The sequence below is a fragment of the Ceratotherium simum genome, chromosome 32 (genome assembly GCF_057802395.1).
Source record: "Ceratotherium simum simum isolate JZ-2026a chromosome 32, ASM5780239v1, whole genome shotgun sequence".
NCBI classification, from domain to species: domain Eukaryota; kingdom Metazoa; phylum Chordata; class Mammalia; order Perissodactyla; family Rhinocerotidae; genus Ceratotherium; species Ceratotherium simum.
In genome coordinates, this window is record NC_141931.1 from 10,230,536 (window position 1) to 10,249,161 (window position 18,626).

General features: G+C 34.6%; 1 protein-coding gene across 1 annotated transcript in view; it reads right to left on the reverse strand.

The window, feature by feature from the left end:
- GPR158 (G protein-coupled receptor 158) overlaps positions 1-18,626 on the reverse strand; it is a 385,607-nt gene that overhangs the window by 149,849 nt on the left and 217,132 nt on the right. Inside the window, exon 5 of the mRNA XM_004425290.3 lies at positions 9,171-9,394. Within this exon, the coding sequence (XP_004425347.2) occupies positions 9,171-9,394 (224 nt within the window). The remainder of the gene's footprint in view (positions 1-9,170; positions 9,395-18,626) is intronic.

An 18,626-nucleotide genomic window follows, 5' to 3' on the forward strand; every position in this document is an offset into this window, starting at 1 on the left:
CAGTGGCAGTGATACTTGGAATAGGGCTGCTTAGCACACACTTCCTCGATCACACTCTGACCTGCACTTAATTAACTGTAATGCTGAGGATTCTTCTTATGTCCTAAAGAAGATCATTTGCGAGTTAATCCAGAAAGCAGGATTATATGTACTTCTCTAACTTTCAAGCCTACACTTCAGATTTCTTCTTACATATGTTTCAATATATTCCATGTAAAGAAAAAATTATACAAATAATATCAGGTGTTATGCTACAAAATCAAACATTTCACATTATAAAATATATATAAATGATATAACTTTTACTTAGTTCTTGTCTTCTTATCCCCCATAAGGACAAAAGTCTAGAATTAAAAGTTGTTATACTTTATCCTTTGGTAACTCTTGGAATAGTCCAGAAATCCCTTCAATGAATGAACACACACATAAGATATAAAATGTTCATCTCACATTAGCTAGTATGATACGATTCCTATTTGAACATTCAATACTTCCTGAACTGCTTACTACATTAATCAGGCTTGACTTTAGAATATATATACTGTTATTGCTTCTGCTGTTGTTGTTATTGTTTTCCAAACTGCTGGACCCACTAAAAGAGTTCTCTGGATCCAATGATACTCATGCCCACAATTCATTAGTCAGTGGACTGATAGTCTCAGCAGTGCTAGCTGATCTTTCTATACAATTAATACATCAACTTAGGAATTTGAATCTCCCAGATTCAAAGAATCATAGAATCTTAGTGCTTGAAAATTCTTTAGAAGTTACCTCATCAAATCCATCATTTTAAAGAGAAAGGATAAATAGACTACAGCAGAATATTTAGTCTCTAAACTCCCAGGTCATGAAATATAGGTATTGAATAAAATGATTTTGAATATCATCACAGTGCTTTTCAATTGGAAATTAAGTAAATATTTTATAAAAACTCACACTTTCCTCTATAATTACCTTAACATTGCTTTGCTATATCATCTACAAATATATTTCTTCTTCAAACACATCCTATCAGTGAAACAAGTGTATAAGATAATCCAACATAATTTATTAATGAAACTAATTCATAGAAGTTCTAAATTTTCTGTTACATAATTGAAATATGTTCCAACCCATTTGTCTTTTAGTAAGAGGTATGAAGATGTTATTGTTGTGATACTGTGTGATATTTTATTTGTTCAATAGAATTAAAATATCTCAAGATCAATACTTTAGCCCTTAGAAAAACAGAAACTTAGAGAAATAACATCTATCATAAATCTACAGAAATAAATAACATCATCCTATGTTGGGTGTAGTAGTTGGCCAGTACTAAAATGAGGTTTAAGAAAAAAATTTTGTAAATTAGTATGGAACTTCTACAACACCCCTATAGCTGCACTGAAGGTGCCAGTTCTTGGCTTCTAAACATTCTACCCCTTTTCACGTATTATGCTGCACCTCCCTTCCATAAATGGCAGAGAAAATGAAAAGCATGAAAGAAGAATATCAATTGCTAAGTATAAAAGAAAAATCATAAACTTGCTATTAATTGAGACTATAGAAGATAACATGTGAGAGTATCCATTTAACTGAAGGATAATACAAATCACAAAATCTATTTGCAAAAAGTGACATATCACAAAACTTAGGAATAAATTTAACCAAGGAGAGAAAAGACTTCTATACTGAAAATTACAAAACATCGCTGAAAGAAATTAGAGATAAATAAGTAGAAAGACATCCTTGTGTTCATGGAGTAGAAGACAATACTGTTAAGATGGCAATACTAGCCAAAGGGATCTACAGATTCAATGCAGTCCCTATTAAAATTCCAATGATGTTTTGTTTTGACAGAAATAGAAAAACCAATCCTAAAATTCATATGGAATCTGAAGAGACTCCAAATAGCCAAAAGAATCTTGAAAAGAAGAACAAAGATGGAGGCCTCACAATTCCTTATTTCAAAACTTACTACAAGGCTACAGAAATTAAAACAGTATAGTACTGGCATAAAGGCATAGACCAATGGAACAGAATAAACTCTCATGTATATGGTCAAATGATCTCTGATAGTGGCACCAAGACCACCCAATGAGGAAAGGATAGTGTCTTCAACAAATGGTGACAGGAAAACTAGGTATCCACGTGCAAAAGAACGAGGTTGGATCCTTACCTTATAGCATATGTGAAAATTAACTCAAAATGGATTGAAGACCTAAATGCAAGGCCTAAAACTATAAAACTCCTAGAAAAAAACATACAGGGAAAGCTTCATGACATTGGATTTGGCAATGATTTCTTGAATATGACATCAAAAGCACAGGCAACAAAAGAAAACATAGGTAAATTAGACTTTATCAAAATTAAAAACTTTCGGGCATTAAAGGACACTATCAAGAGAGTAAAAAGACAACCCACAGAATGGGAGAAAATATTTACAAATCCTAAGTCTGATAAGTGATTAATATTCAGACTATATAAAGAATTCCTACAACTCAACAATGAAAAACCAAACAACCCGAATCAAAAGTGAGCAAAAGACTTGAATAAACATTTCTGCAAAGAAGATATACAAATAGCCAATAAGCACATGAACAGATGCTCAACTGTCACTAACTTTAGGAAAATGCAAATCAAAAACCACAATGAGATACCACTTCTCATTCATTAGCATGGCTATTATAAAACAACAACAACAACAAAAAACCCCAGAAAACAACAAGTATTGGTGAGGATGTGAAGGAATTGGAACCCTCACGAATTGTTGGTGGAAATATCAAATGGTCCATCCTCTGTGCAAAACAGTTTGGTGGTTCTTCAAAAATTTAAACACAGAATGACCAAATGATTCAGTAATTCTACTCCTAAAAGAATTGAAATCAGGGACTCAAACAGATGCTTGTATGACAATGTTCATAGTAGCATTATTTATAATAGCCAAAAGGTGAAAACAACCCAAATGTCCATCAACAGATGAACTTATAAACAAAATGTGGTAAATACATACAGTGGAACATTATTCAGCAATTAAAAGGAATGAAGATCTGACACATGCTACAATATAGATGAAACTTGAAAACATCATGCAAAGTGAAATAATCCAGACACAAAAGGACAAAGAGTGTATGATTCCACTTATATGAAGTACCCTTAACAGACAAATCTGTAGAGACAAAAAGTAGAAGAGAGGTTACCAGGGGTTAGGGGAAGGGGGAGTTGTTTACTGGGTACAGAGTTCGGTTTGGGATGATGAAAAAGTTCTGGAAATGAACAGTGGTGATGGTTGCACAATGGTGTGAATGTACTTAATGCCACTGAATTGTACACTTAAAAAATGGCAAAAATGGTCCATTTTACATTATGTATATTTTACCACAATAAAAAAGTGATACATTTCCCTTTATTTCATTAAAATAGGCATTAGAACATCACAATTAGCCAAGTAGAATTTCATTAAAAAATCAGTCATACTCTATATTAAAACATCTAATTTTCCAAACCAAAAATGAGCAATTATAAAATCCTCTGTCAATTAATTTCGAATTAAAAAAAGAACCATTAGGGGCCGCCCGGTGGCGCAGCGGTTAAGTGCCCAGGCTCCGCTGCGGTGGCCCAGGGTTCACAGGTTCTGATCCCGGGCGCGCACCAATGCATCGCTTGTCAGGCCATGCTGTGGCGGCGTCCCATATAAAATAGAGGAAGATGGGCATGGATGTTAGCCCAGGGCCAGTCTTCCTCAAGAAAAAAGGGGAGGATTGGCATCGGATGTTAGCTCAGGGCTAGTCCTCCTCACAAAAAAAAAAAAAAAAAAAAAAAGAACCATTATAGGAATGGAAGGGAAAATACAAATGACAGTATTTTTACTTGAAAAAATGACTATCACTTTTTTTCCAAACTACTAAGCTCAAACAAAACATGCTAAAATTTACTAAGAATAAATCAAGCAAAATATTATTTTCAGAAGTGGAATAAGTTGCTGTTCCTTCCAGCATATCTTCTCTCTTTGAAATTTTCATTCAAAAATAAGTTGTACTAACACTTGATGTTATTAAGCTGTAAGAAACCATACTCTTTCTTCAGAATAGGTAATAAAAAAATATGTTACTCGTCATAATATGTGGTAAAAAATGTAGAAATAATTTCAAAATATTTAATATTCAAGACCTTTAAAATACTGTTTTAAAAACGCTTGTTTTAGAAGAACTCACTGGGTTCAAAATTATTCATAGTTTACTGACGGATTTAATCTTTAACCAATGGTACAAGGACAAATGTATATAATTAGTTCCCTAAATATTTGTGCAGAGTAAAATTAATTTGCTCTTTGTGATGTCATACTACAAGCCTCACCCCAAAATATAATGGAATCTAGTTTGTGTTGCTTAAAATGATAAAATGTTAAACTAACCTTTGGCCAATGATTGTTGGTACTTAACAACTACAAGGTAGATATTTAGGCATGGGTAAACCTCATTTAACTAAAAGTTCTCATAATTAGATTCCCTGGAAGAACAGTGCAACTGAAAGACATACATTTCTATATCATCTTAACATCTCCTGATAGGATGACCTATTTCATTTTAGAACAGAGAGATTTCTATTACCATTATGGCATCTTTGCATGCTGTCTAGATGTACAGGATCAGCGGCTGGGTTTGACGTTTCCATCACTTTTCCTACTTTTTGTCAATGTGGTTATTTCTGTCAATTCATAGAAAAAGTCTAATATAAATAAGATGCCTAATTTCCCAAATGATTATTTCTAACAGGCCCTTAATGAAATATAGTCCCTACACTAAAAGCATTAAGATGTTACATACCATGAATTCTGGTGAAACTGTGTTAAAGAATATGGTTCCCATGCTAGAGAAAGAGGAAAGAGGGACCAAGTCTCAGATTCTAGCTCAGTTCCTTCCCTAACCACTTGTTTTGGGCCCTCCCTCAGGGTGTCTCCTTGTAGACAGGAGAATGTACTTCTCTTCAGGTCCGCACTGAGTAGATTGACGAGCACTTAGCCTTCACTAGCGCACATCACTTCTATCCCCAGCTTGGCCCACTGTTGTATCATAGCGCACAGCTTCACACTCAACAGAAATAAGGGGTGGAATCTGAACCTTCCCAGAAAGGTCAATGATATAGATAAATAGGCAAATAAACTATAGTTTAGTCGTACACTTCATCACTCTTAAAAAGGACAAAAGGCCACGTATACATAAATGCATAGTAAATGCTTTTTGAAAATGATTATCAGCATAGAAATATTTGTGTAATTGCATGTGTGTGTATGAAGAAGCACTTGTGGAGCCTGGGTATTTAAAAGATTTTTTTTTAAACTGAGACCAATTAAGTGAAACCATCCTGCCTACAGTTTCCATTCCTTCTATTCTTTCATGATCAAGATATAGCCAAAATAAAAAAATCTGTACCACAGCTGTTTTGTGCATTTCAGCCACCTGAAAATCTATTAGGATTAGTCTAGGACGATTGTTTACAAGGATGAAGACAAGTTAAATGAATTTATTGCCTAGAATCTCGCTGCCTACTTTAAACAGGCATGACTATATTTTCCAACACCTTATCTTTTGAACTATTTTAAATGTCATACTTGACCTCTAACATGAGAAGCATACATGGAATATTACTTTTACAAAGATGACTAAAATAATATAACAACAAAAGACAAATGCCTAGTAAGGTACTTTACACGAATTATCTCTAACTCTTCAAAATGATTCTGTAAGTTAAGTAATATTTAAACTCCTTTTAAAAAAATTTATAACGGCTTTATTGAAAAATAATTCATATACCTTAATATTCATCCTTTTAAAGTGTACAAGATAGTGGTTTTTAGTATATTGACAGATTTGTGCAACTATCACCATAATCTAATTTTAGAAAATTTTCATCACCCCAAAAAGAAACCCTGAACCCGTTAGCAGGCACATCCTTTTCTTCCCTCCTTGTACCCCTGGCAACCACTAATCTACTTCTTCTCTCTATGGATTTGCCTATTCTGGACATTTCATATAAATGTAATCATACAGTACACGACATTTTATAACTGTTTTCTTTCACTCAGCATATTTTCAAGGTTCATCCATGTTATAGCACGTATCAGTACTTCATTCCTCTTTATTGACAAATGATATTCCATTGTATGGATATACACATTTCATTTAGCTGTTCATCAATTGATGGAAATTTGTGTTGTTTTCATTTTTTGTCTATTATGAATATGCTGCTATGAACATTTGTGTGCACATTTTTGTGTAGACATATGTTTTCAATTTTCCTGGGTATATACCTAGGATTGGAACTACTGGGTCATATCATAACCCTACGTTAAACTTTTTGAGGGACTGTCAAACTGTTTTCCAAAGTGACTGCACCATTTTACATCCCCAACAGCAATGAATGAGAGTTTGTATTTCTCCACATCTTCAACAATACTTGTTATTGTCTGTCTTTTTAATTTGTATCTATGCTATCCTGTGTTGTGGGCTTGATTTGCATTTTCTTAATAACTAATGATGTTGAACATCTTTTCATATGCTTATTGGCCATCTGCATATCTTCTTTGGAGAAACGTCTATTCAGGTCCCTTGCCTAGGGATCTTTTTTAATTGGGTTGTCTTTTTATTGTTTAAGTATTCTTTATACATTCTGGATACCAGTATGATTTGCAAATATTTTCTGCCATTCTATGGACTGTATTTTTACTTTCTTGATGATGCCCTTTGATGTACAATAGTTTTCGATTTTGATGCAGTCCAGTTTATCTATTTTTTCTTTTGTCATTTGTGCTTTTGATGTCGTATCTGAAACCATCGCCTAACCCAAGGTCATGAAGATTTATGCCTATGTTTTCTTCTAAGAAAACTTTCTTAGTTTTGGCCCTTAACATTTGGGTGTATGCCCATTTTAAATTAATTTTTGTATATGATGTGTTAACACCATTTCATAGAGGAGAAAACTAGGCAAAGTGAGGCTAAGCAATTTTCCCAGAGTGTCATAGTATCCAATGGGCTGAGATAGGATTCAAATCTAAACAATCTGGCTCCAGAGTCTGCACGCTTACCCACAAAGTTTTGCTACTTTTTTATTGCAACTAAGTTCTTTTGTCAAATTGGATGTAAATTGATGATTATGTGGTTTTTGTTCTTTTAATTATTAGTGAGTAGAGACTATAATGGGAAATTCATAAGGAGAACACCAATATTGCTCCAAAAGGGATCATCAGGTTTCCACTTTATCCAAAGAAATGTTGCAAAGACACATGAAAACTTTACAAAGCAAAGCCAAAGTTTACGTGCTATAAATATGCAATCTCTATGCTGAAAATAGTTTATTGCTTTTACAATTAATCCGCTGCTTTTAGTAACTGAAATCAGAAGAGAAAATTTCATCAAATGTTACCTTTCCTTAATATATCAGATCTATGTTCACTGACTTTATTAACTTATATTATTTCCCCAAAATATCCCCCCTTACATTACACCACATTCTGTGAAAATTGATTCTTCAAAAGATGATCATCTTAAAACTAGATAATGTCTAATTTATCTATTATAACTAGTTTGTGTCCAGAAATTTCACCAAATGACATGTAAAGATATCTATTCTCATGATAGCTCTGTAAGGTAGCATTTCATATGAAGCTCCAGAGAAATCTGAAAGGTTAATAACTTTGAAAATGTTAAATAACATTAACATAAATTAAGACATTTGTCTAGCAAGAACCATCTCAGTTTTCTTACTATCCAATGTAATATTCTACCTATCATATGTCACTAACTCTATTTAGCACACCAATCATTAATGATTAAAATCAATTAAAATTCATAAAGAACTATGTGTTATCCACTGTGTAAATGAATTACATTACACAAAGAAATTTCAGAGCAGTTTACTAAATAGGCCTGTCAATTTTACCTGCTCTGCCAGTGACGGGCTTTTAAAAAAACAATTATTCTATCCAGGTAGCAGTGGTTCGATATTTACCACTTCCAGCTGTCTGCTACTTTACCATATAGACAACTGAACACATATTTTATTGCAAAAGAAAGACAAGTACTGGTTAAATAAAGAGGAATTTGCCTGTTTGCACTTTCTTGCTGACTTAAAGCTTGATTTTAATTTGTGTTGTAGGCTTCTCTTAACGAAACTGTCTATTTAAAATAACTGTTAGTCTCTAACATTAACATAATGGATACATTCTCGTAGAATCTCAACATAGGTCTGTTATTGTTTTTTTTTTTAATGTTGACGTGAGGCTTTGTGAGAGATGCCGTTCACAGAGAGTTGTTTTCTTTTTTAAATTTCTAATGGGAACACTTTATACTTGCAATGAGCTCTGTAATGGAAACCAATCTGCACAACTTTGCTAACATGAAGGGTCATTTGAATTTAGAAAAGGTAGAAACTTTAGGCTTTGTTTTCTTTCCAGTGGCACAAATAAGTTTCCAAAAGCAACAGAACCCCAAATTCTGACACAATACTGGCTACATATAACTAATTGGGTGACCAGCTGGAGGCAGCTCCCCAGAAAGCTTTGCCCTGAACATTTTAGCATTTCGTCTACCCCTGACTGAGAAGCATACAAATGCTTATACCACTCTGATTTCTCAGAACAGACCCAAAGGATACGCTCTCTCAAAAGCCACATAAGCTCTTTGCAGGATCACTATTATCCTGGGATACTACTGTAAGACCAAATATAAGGTCATGAATAAATTCATTCTTCAAAATATAACATGCTCAAAAATAATGGAGTCCATTTACCATCTTCAAATATGGCTAAGAGAAATAAAAATGAAACATAACAACCATCACAAAGCTTTCTAGATATGAAAAAATTTACAATATATTGAATGGGCAGAATAAGTTCTTCTAGAGACCAAAGAGATGATATAAAAGACAGTCCTTTAAGGCAATGAAGTACTCAAGCTCTAGGCTAAATAGGGAGAAACATTCTATAGAGGAAAATGTTATAACAAAGTCTCATATTTTTAATCTCAATTTCTCCTAGGACGCTAAAGAACATAACTTTCATACTCAAGTCCAATCATATTATAGAAAGACTTCTGCTTAATAGAGAAGCAACTGAGATTTGGAAAACTCTATTTGCTTAAAAAAAGAGGTCACTTCATAATAAAAAGGAGGATCATAACCAGGGTACCTGGGTTTACCTTTGCTTTGCGAAAGTGGTAGACCACCAGCATGCTAACGAAGTCGAGCAGCATACACAGGGCTTGGAAGGAGATGATAGCAAGTCGCAAATACTTATCCTCCTGGACAAAGCAGGGGCTGTCATCAGCACAGTAGGAGCAGCCCTCCCTGCAGGGTAGGCAGACGTGGGCTTCTTCTGACACATCTTTTGCACCTCCTGCAAAATGGTGATCCGGACCCCTTCCTGAAAGTTCCAAATAAAATCACAGTGTCATTGCACCTCTGAGATAGGTGAGACTGAATACAGAGTCAAAATACATCCCCACCTCTTCATTCCTTTTCCTTTTTATTAAAGACCTTTTGTCAATCTTCTTGGCAGGGGAGAGAGTTACTTTGCCTTTAGACTCAAACAAAATTCTTCTTATCCCTTTGATTTAAAAAAATTGTCATTCAGAGTAAATGATAAAAATTAGCAAAAATGGAAATACAACTCCTCAAAAGCAGGGAAGAATTTTATAAGTCTTTTACATCATTATCTATCACTCACCAACCGATACTCCCTATGGCACAAATCATATTTCATAAATATTTGTTAAAGAATCAACCAGAAGGAAGGATAAGACAGTCGTGTCTTTCCCCTACCAAGTAAATATATATAACACTTTTGGAACTTCTTGACCTAGATGGCACAGAATCCAAAATGAGGCTTTGATTGCTCCTTAATTCAGCAGGGATCTCATCTACCAAGTTCATTAGGTCTAAATTGGATAAAATGGTACTTAATCTACAGTTGTTCAGTGTGCAATTGCCTAATGATGGTGCATCCTTTGCCCATCCATACTTACAGGCTATCATGTAATTTCCCACTTTGCATACCCATAGGACACTTCCACACTATTAACTAACTGCTGCTATTGATCCTCCCTTTAATTTTAGATTCTTCTGTCTCAGTTATCAAATTTAACTTACCTCTGAAGTCCAACAGGTAAAGATTCTCTTTAATTGTTGAGTTGAGTTTAGCACTGACAAATATCCAATTAATAACATATACTAAAAAAGACCTATTTCCAACTCTGACCTCAACATGAAAGCCATTAGTGAATATATAACCAGTCTAGTATATAATACAACCACACAGTTCAGTATATAATACAACCTTGATTGACTGAGGAATTTTGGAAAGAGGTTGCTCTGGTTAACAGCATTTTAATAACACAAAGTTTAACAGAAAGTCTTTATTACTTTCAACTCTTGTTGCAGATTCACAATCTTTCTAAAATGTATTTTTCTGCTTTCCTTCCTTACTAAATACAATAGCAAACATAATTAATATTTCTTCAGTGATTCAGGATATATTGCTGTTTAAGAGTCATCACTCTGTTACACAGTGAAAGTGGATGAATTTAGTGTCTGGCAGATATGGTTCCCATCCCTAGACAGCTCTGAGACACTAGACAACTCACTTGACCACTTGGGCCTTAGTTTACTTATGAATGCAATGTGAACTGCTATGGGGATTAAGTGAAATAATGTATATAAATCACAGTGCCTGGCTTTCTCTTCTTCTCCGAATACAGGAGACACAAAGAGGAATCAGGAATCCATTGGTGCCTTAAAGAACAGTATTACTGTTCAAAAACAAGGAAGTTTCTGTCAGAGAAAGAACCTACAGAGAGCTCTGGGTGTAGATAATAATGACTAGGGAGCAAAAAGAGGAAGAAGCCAGACAGGTAGAAGTTTTTATAATGTCGTTAAAGAAAACTGGGATTTACTGGAACATGCTAGAACATGACTGAGGAAGGGCTATGAAGTTTAAGGATTATTTTTCCTTTATTGACTTTTAAGACAGTACTTTCCAAAGAGTGGTAGAGATTCAAATTAGTTGTCAGGGCTTAAGAAATAAATATGTCATAACATAGAATATTATTTCAATAAATGTTCCATTTAATGAAAAAAAGCAAGGAAAGCTCATGGTTAATAGGAATGATGGTGAGGAAAAAAAGATTTTGGTTTTGTGTTTCGTTTTCTTCTATTACAGGTGAGATCCGAACATAGCTGTAGTCAGCAAAGGGAAGCAGTGGAAATCAAGAAAAGATATGGGAAGACTGGTAAGGAAAGGACTTGAGAAGTTAGTACTGGATGCAATCAAGAGCATAACTGGAGAAATTAACTCTAAGAACAACTGACATCTCTTCTTCTAACACTCGAAAGAAGTGGAGGTGGGTTAAAGATTTTTTTAAAAAGTGTTTTTTATAGAGAGGAGGAACCATTTTGAAGTAGAGAAGAAAGAAAATGTGGAAGCCAATCTCATAAATCTTTTACTTCTCAACAACTCAGGTAAGAATATGTGCTGAGAATGAAGCCCAGTTTTGAAAGGGAAGACATGAAAGATTAAGGCAGCAATATAATACAAAATGACTAGTTAGTCACTTGGCAGAAAAAGAATCCCTAAAAAGTTAGAGTAAGATGGTATGATTTACTAGGAGACTAGTCAAGATAGTTTTTTGATTTTCTACAATTATCAGTAGCATAGAAACAAATGGGAAGGATAGAGCAGTTGAGGAGAGAGAATAAAGAGAGAGGATTGTGAAGATGGCGTTACAGGGAAGGAGAGAAAGCCAACACAAGGCTGTGTAATGGAGCTGCAGCCTTCACTCCCTCAGAGTACCTGGTGCTCATTCCTCCAGGGACCTCCTGAGTCTTAATCAATTTAAGGGATTAAAGAGGGAAACATTTCTCCATCATCAACCTTACTCATTGATCAAGGGTGGCCTCCAGAATCATTAACTCTGGTACATTTCTGGGTAATATATTAGCCAGAGCAGGTTCCTGCACTCTATGTCATGACTTCAGTGGTGCCTGCAGCAGAACAGAAACTTAGAAGTGTGGTCTGAGGTTCTGGTCTGAGGAAAGGCATAATACAACTGTACTTATGCAAAGCTGTTCAAAGCTTTCAGTAAATAGTCATAGAATGGCTAACGTAAGAGGTAGGCCCAAGTACATGTGAAGCGATGAAAAACAGGTGGCTAATATGGACACAAACTTGAGGAACGATAGCGCACACAAGTCAAACACTATGAAGTATGAAAGCCTAGGATACTAAGAAAACAATGTATTAATTAACACTTTACTACAAACTGGATAGTCATGTAAGTGAAGTCAGAAAGGGTCACTGTACTGAATAAGAGAAAGACAGCTGTCAAGGATTCAGATGGTCCTATGAGGGTGACAAAAATGGCAGGGGCTCTAAGATCAGATTTGGGAGACAGAGGTTAGGGTTTCCCCTTCTGGCCAAGATGGAGGAACAGGGATTGAGTCTACCTTCCCATTAGAAACAACGAAAAAATGGACAAAATATTAAAAAGTACTGGTTTTATAGACACTGGCCATCTGGCAATAAAGGACAGAGATTCCTAATAAGTGCAAACATTCCTCAAACAAACCTACCACAAACAGAGCCACAACAAAAGTTAAATTAGTAAAGAAAAAGCCATTCTGACTTGTAAGTGAAGAGAATTCCAGGCAGAGGAGACAGCCAGTACAAAGGTGGGAGCATACCTGGCATATGTGAGGATGTACAAAGAGGTTAGTGTTGCTAGAGCAGATTGAGTGTGGGGCAGTGTAGTGGAAGATGAAGTCAGAGAAGTAACAAGGGCCAGATCCTAAAGGGCACTGTGGGCCAGTGTAGGGACTTGGAGTCTACCCTCAGTAAAACAGAGAGCCATGGCAGGGTTTTGAGTAGGGGAGTGACATGATATGCCTTATGCTATTAAAGGATTACTTTGGTTGAGTAGAGAATATACTGTAGGGGATAAGGGTGGATGCAGGGAGATTAGTGAGAAGCTATTGCAGTAATCCATGTGAGACTTGATGGTAGCTGGGACCACAGTGTAACAGTAAAAAATGGCTGGATTTAGGTATAATTTGAAGGTGGAGTTGACAGGAATTTCTGATGAGTCGACTATGGAATGAGAAAGATAAGAGCCAAGGATGACTCCCAGGTGTTGAAATGAACAAGTGGAAGGATGAAGTTACTATCAACCAAGGTGGAGAAGAATGAATATGGAGAAGTTTTTGGAGAAGATCATAAGTTCAAACTTGACATTTCAGTTTGAGGATGTCTAATAGAGGCCCATGTAATGATATCAAGTAGGCATCGATATGTAAGTCCGGAGTTTGGAAGAAAGGTCTGAACTGAAGATAAAGATATGAAGGTTATGGGCATTTAGATAGCATTTAGAGACTGGATCAGATCACCAAAAGAACGAGTGAAGATAGAGAAGACTCCAAGAGCCAATATTAATGCCAATGAAAATCCTTAATCACACAAAAGTGTGCTTGGCTCTGACTCATATTTTCAAAGAGTATTGCATTATTTCTTTCCATAACTGCAAATGCAAAAAGCTTTAACAGAAAAGCAAGCAACCAACCAACAAACATTTTCTCTGGATTTAAATGCGACTTACCACAATTAAAGAGCTAAAGCTGCCATCTTGGTTTGGGTCCCCCAAAAGCAGAGCCTGAGATAAGAACCTGGATATAGGTAACTAATTTGGGAGGTGATTCCCAAAAAAAGGAGGGAAGGATGAGCTAGAGTGAACGGAAGAAAGAAAAGGCAACAAAAAGTACATTAATGAGTTGGATATCACTGTAGGCAATATGGGCTCAATCTTCCTGGGAGCGCGCTAAAAACTGCAAACAATTTGTTTCTCCAAAGGATGGGAGGCTGGAGCATTTACATGGCAACTTGCAATCCCATTGGTTGATAGTTGTTCCAGGGGGACTTCAGTTTCTCCACACTCCTGGACAAGGGCTGAGCAAGCTTACACGGCTTCAGAGAAAGCCTTGAGGCAGAAAAGGAAAGAAATTCTGTGGGCACTTGAGGTGAGATACTGACAGCAGGCCCAGTAGCTATCATAGCAGCTAAAACCCAAGGCGGGTCAAGAGTAGGTGATGCAGGACACACAAAAACTTTCTGAGAGCTTCTAAGTTCCCAAATCAGCTGTTTCTGGCACAACTCAGAATACAATTTGAATGGTGCCCCCCAGATTTGAACCACATGCTAACCACAGCTGGACATAGAGAGATGAACAAGCCTGGGACCTGGTAGGTCACACAGATGACTCTAATTATGTTGTTAAATACTTTTTTGTACATTCACAAAGCAATTTACTTTGCAGAAGTGGTTTATTCTTGCCTGTGGTCCTTTTCTTTCCTTTATAATACTATGTCTCAATCAATCTGTTAAAGATGGTAGAGATGCAATGCATTACTCCTAGTTTAAACTATTGCATTTAAAGATAGAACCCTCTCCAGTTCACTTTTTGTTATGAATATTGTAATCAAACGGCAGCATGGTGAGATACTTTAAAAAGCTAGGTTGATTAAACTACTGAAATCAGGGTTTTTAAGATCTGGAGGCCCAATAACCTTAAACCATCACCAAAGGAACAATCTTAATTTCATGTTAGCAAAAGAATGGCAAAACAGTTTTTCTTCGCAGATTTTGCCAAAATCAACAACTGATATTTGTAGAGTACTGTCAAAGCCCTGTAAGACATTCTGCAACATTCCTGACATTTGGGTTTAAGATGAGTTATTTGCTTCCTCTCCGTAAGACATTTTAGGATTAAAAAAAAAAAAAAGAAAGAAAGAAAATAAAAAATTTTCTTCTGCAATTAAAAATGGAGTACATTCTTTCTGAAACTTATTTTATGTGTATTAAATTTCTATAATTAACAAAAAAGTAGGCTTTCTTCTTTCCTTCTTTCTCTTACTGGAAAATCTTATGCCTAAATCAGACTTAGATATCATTTCTGCATTATGATAGAAAGATATACATTTCTTTCACTAAGCTAATTTTGTTGCTCATCTGTCTTTCCTAATTATGGCCCATTCTTTCATAGTGATCGCAATGTACCCCAATTCTGATTTACCGGGGAGACTGAGTTACTTTTCTAGATACAAACTACTGAATGAGAGAATAGGAGGAAGAATTCAGGAACACAAGAATCTCATGCAGTTTTGTTGAATAGTCCTTTCCTGCTGTCCAAAGCTGGAGTTAAATGCACCTACCCTGCCCCATTATTCTCCCATTATCCAGAGATCCACAACAACACAGAGGATGTTTCATAACTGATCCACTCCGTTTCTGTTTCCTCCTCTTCCTGAGGCTCCAAGTCCTTGTGACTACCTTTATTTACTCTGCTTACTGCTAGAGTTCCACAGATCTAGATGTTACCCAAAAAAACTGTGAGCTCTCTAAGAATAGACCAATGGACATAACTCCAACCATTCTACATTTCCTGATATAAGTAATACTAAATTATGTTGGTTAGATGAATGTTTCAATATTCATGGACAAAGGCAATTTGTTAGAAAACAAATTATGATCACATTTTATTCTCTGTGCTCAACAGTATCACAAGATCAACTCAAAAATGTCAAATAGCAAAGTGCGATCATGAGAAACTTCCTCTTTAATAATTAACTTTATTTGACTATGAAAAATCATGAGGTTGTATAAGGGACACAAAGCGGTAAAATGGAGAAAAAGTAAAACAGAAAGTCAGAGATCTGATTTGTAAAGCTCAAAAAAGCTAAAATTAAGGATAGAGCTTTCTACATTCAGTGTTTCCTATAGGACACAAAGTACGATTAAATAATCTTCTAGTTCCAAAAATATTTTATGAATTTATGCTGAAGTTCTCTGTCCCTTTAGGACAAGGGAATATATGCAGATAGGAAAAAATCATACTACTAGTAAATGATAGCAATAGGCTTCTTGTTAATCTACTGAATGGAACCTTAAGATTATGATGGTTTAAAATTTCAAGTTCCTAGAGGACAAGGGCCATGATTTAGATACCTCTTTACACACTCAGCACTGAACATACTATTTTATACAGATTGGATACTCAGCAAATAATTGCTAATGACGAAAGTGCTCCCCCAAAAGAATAAATTAACTTATCTGTAACAGAAATGTACTGTTGAAAATAACATTCAACCCAATAAATCTTTCTTCACGCTCTCAAACCATTTATGCCTAAGAATTTATTAAAAAGGGTATTCTTCAAGATGCTAGATACAAACTAGAAAAATATGTTAAGAATATAAGTTATTACAGGTATCTTTGGAACCTATGGGAAAATCTGTTTAGAAATCATCTTGGATGATAATTTGGTTTGGAAATTTCAGTTCTGAGCAACTTGAAACATCCTCCATGCACAGAATCCCAATCTGCTTTGCTAAAGCTTGAAAATGAAGATGATATTTGGAACTTTCAGATAAAACAAATACTTCCTGAAGACAAATGACAAATATGAAGAGCTATTAGCTTTGACAATAGCAGCTTTTCAGTTTATTATATGGATGATCAAGTATGCTGCTTTGAGCAAAAATATAGAGAAGGATGTTGAGAGAAGGTTATAGTAGCATCACAGGATGTCTGAGGAATCTAAAATGTTCACTTGTAAATATGGGCCTGTTGAGATAAATTGTGACAATTTGGGAACAGTATGTTAACCCATTTGCTTATCTTAATTTTACTACATTGACATCAGAAAAACACAAAACCTCTGGACATTTTTAATATAACAATAGTTTTATATTTACATAAACTGGTAAAAATATAAACTTTAGAATGGGTAAGTAAACCACAGTACATTTACTCAATGGAATTCTATGTAATTACTAAAATTATGTTCAGGAAAACTATGTATGATATTTAAAATGAATATGATACCAAATTTGTAGAAAGATCATGTATATAGACCTTTATATAAAAACCACAAAATTAAAGAATTAAGTGACCAATAGGCTTCCAAATGGCTTTCTAAATTCCACTTTTCTATACATTCCAAAGTTTCTTTAATGAATATGTAATATTTTTATAATAAAAATATAAATATTTTAAAACCATGTCCCTGTTGATAGCAATGAATAACAAAGTGAATTTTTGCTCCAAATCCCAAAGACCTAATTAACTCACCAACACTACAACAATTGAAAAATTTCAGACCTCTGACTTAAAACATAGATAATGTTCTGAAAAGTAGATTTTTGTAGCTTTTAACTCTGCTATAATTTGAAATGTATGGAAAAGCTGCAAGAATAGTACAAAGAAATCCCATATATTCTTTACCCCAATTCACTAATTATTTACATTCTACAGCATTTACTTTATCATTCATATTCTCTTGATAGATAGATGTTTATAAATTTATATGTATACTATTTTTTCTGAGCCATTTGAGAGTAAGTTAGAGATACTGTGTCCCTTCACCCATAAATACTTCAGTTTATATGTCCTAAGAAAAAAGCAGTCTCATACAAAACCATATTGCAATTATCAAAGTTGGGAAATTTAGTGTTGATACAATATTTTTTAATGAACAGTCCATATTAAAATTTCATCAATGCTCAGAGTAATGTCCTTTGTAGCTCTTTTTATCCACAGGATGAAATCCAGGATCAGGCATTGCATTTAGGTTCCAAGTCTCATGTCTCTGATCTGGAATGTGATTAAGACAATAAAAGTATTTTTTCTAGTCTTCCAAAAAACTTTTCTGATCAGTTTGTGAGTTTTTGATGAGTTTTGTTAAGGTTTTTGTTTTACAAACAATGAATCAGAAAATTTTTAAGATTGTACCACATAGCAAACATATAGCTGTTGAGAAACAATGTATATTAAATGCATATAATAAATATTAAATTGTGTGCCTGTATGTTACTGTTGGTTACATTATTTTATGTAGAATCATAAAGTGCAATACTTTATTCTCCATCACTAAAGCAGGAAATGGAGATGATTTCTTAAGGAGTCCTTCATTTTTATGCTGTTCTTTTAAACTTTGCACTGCTTATTGATATTCTACTATATTTAAAACCGTTAACACTATTAACAATGCTTTTCTAAATATTTCACCCCATTTGGGGATTCAATAAAAAAATATTTTATTGAAATAAGTTAGACAATTCAAAACAATCAAAAAAAAAAAAAAGCAGAGATACAGTTTTAAATAATTTGCTTAGACAGCCTATCACTTTATTAAATCTGAACTTCAGTTAACAGTATTGTCATTCCTTTCTAGCCATACCTGTTTCCACAAAAAAGTTCAGCAAAGAATAACTGCATTATTCATTAGTTAAAAGTTGTCCTTATAAATAGTGTTAAGTATTAATATCTTAAACTCTTTCCTTCAACAGGTAATATCATCCCTTTTCCTTTGAAGGGAATTGCAAATGGAATTAGAAGGTAACATTAGAAAACTTATATGGCAAAATTCAATTCGAATGCCTACTGCCAAAAAAATCACATTGTGTGTACACTGAGAAATTTTGTCATCTACCACAAAATCCCAATTGGCAATTTCAGTCATTGCTGGATAAACACTAAAACTTATCAGAAATTTTCTTAAAATATCCATTTTTTGGTTTTCTGAACTGAAGATTCAACTAATAAACAAATTAAA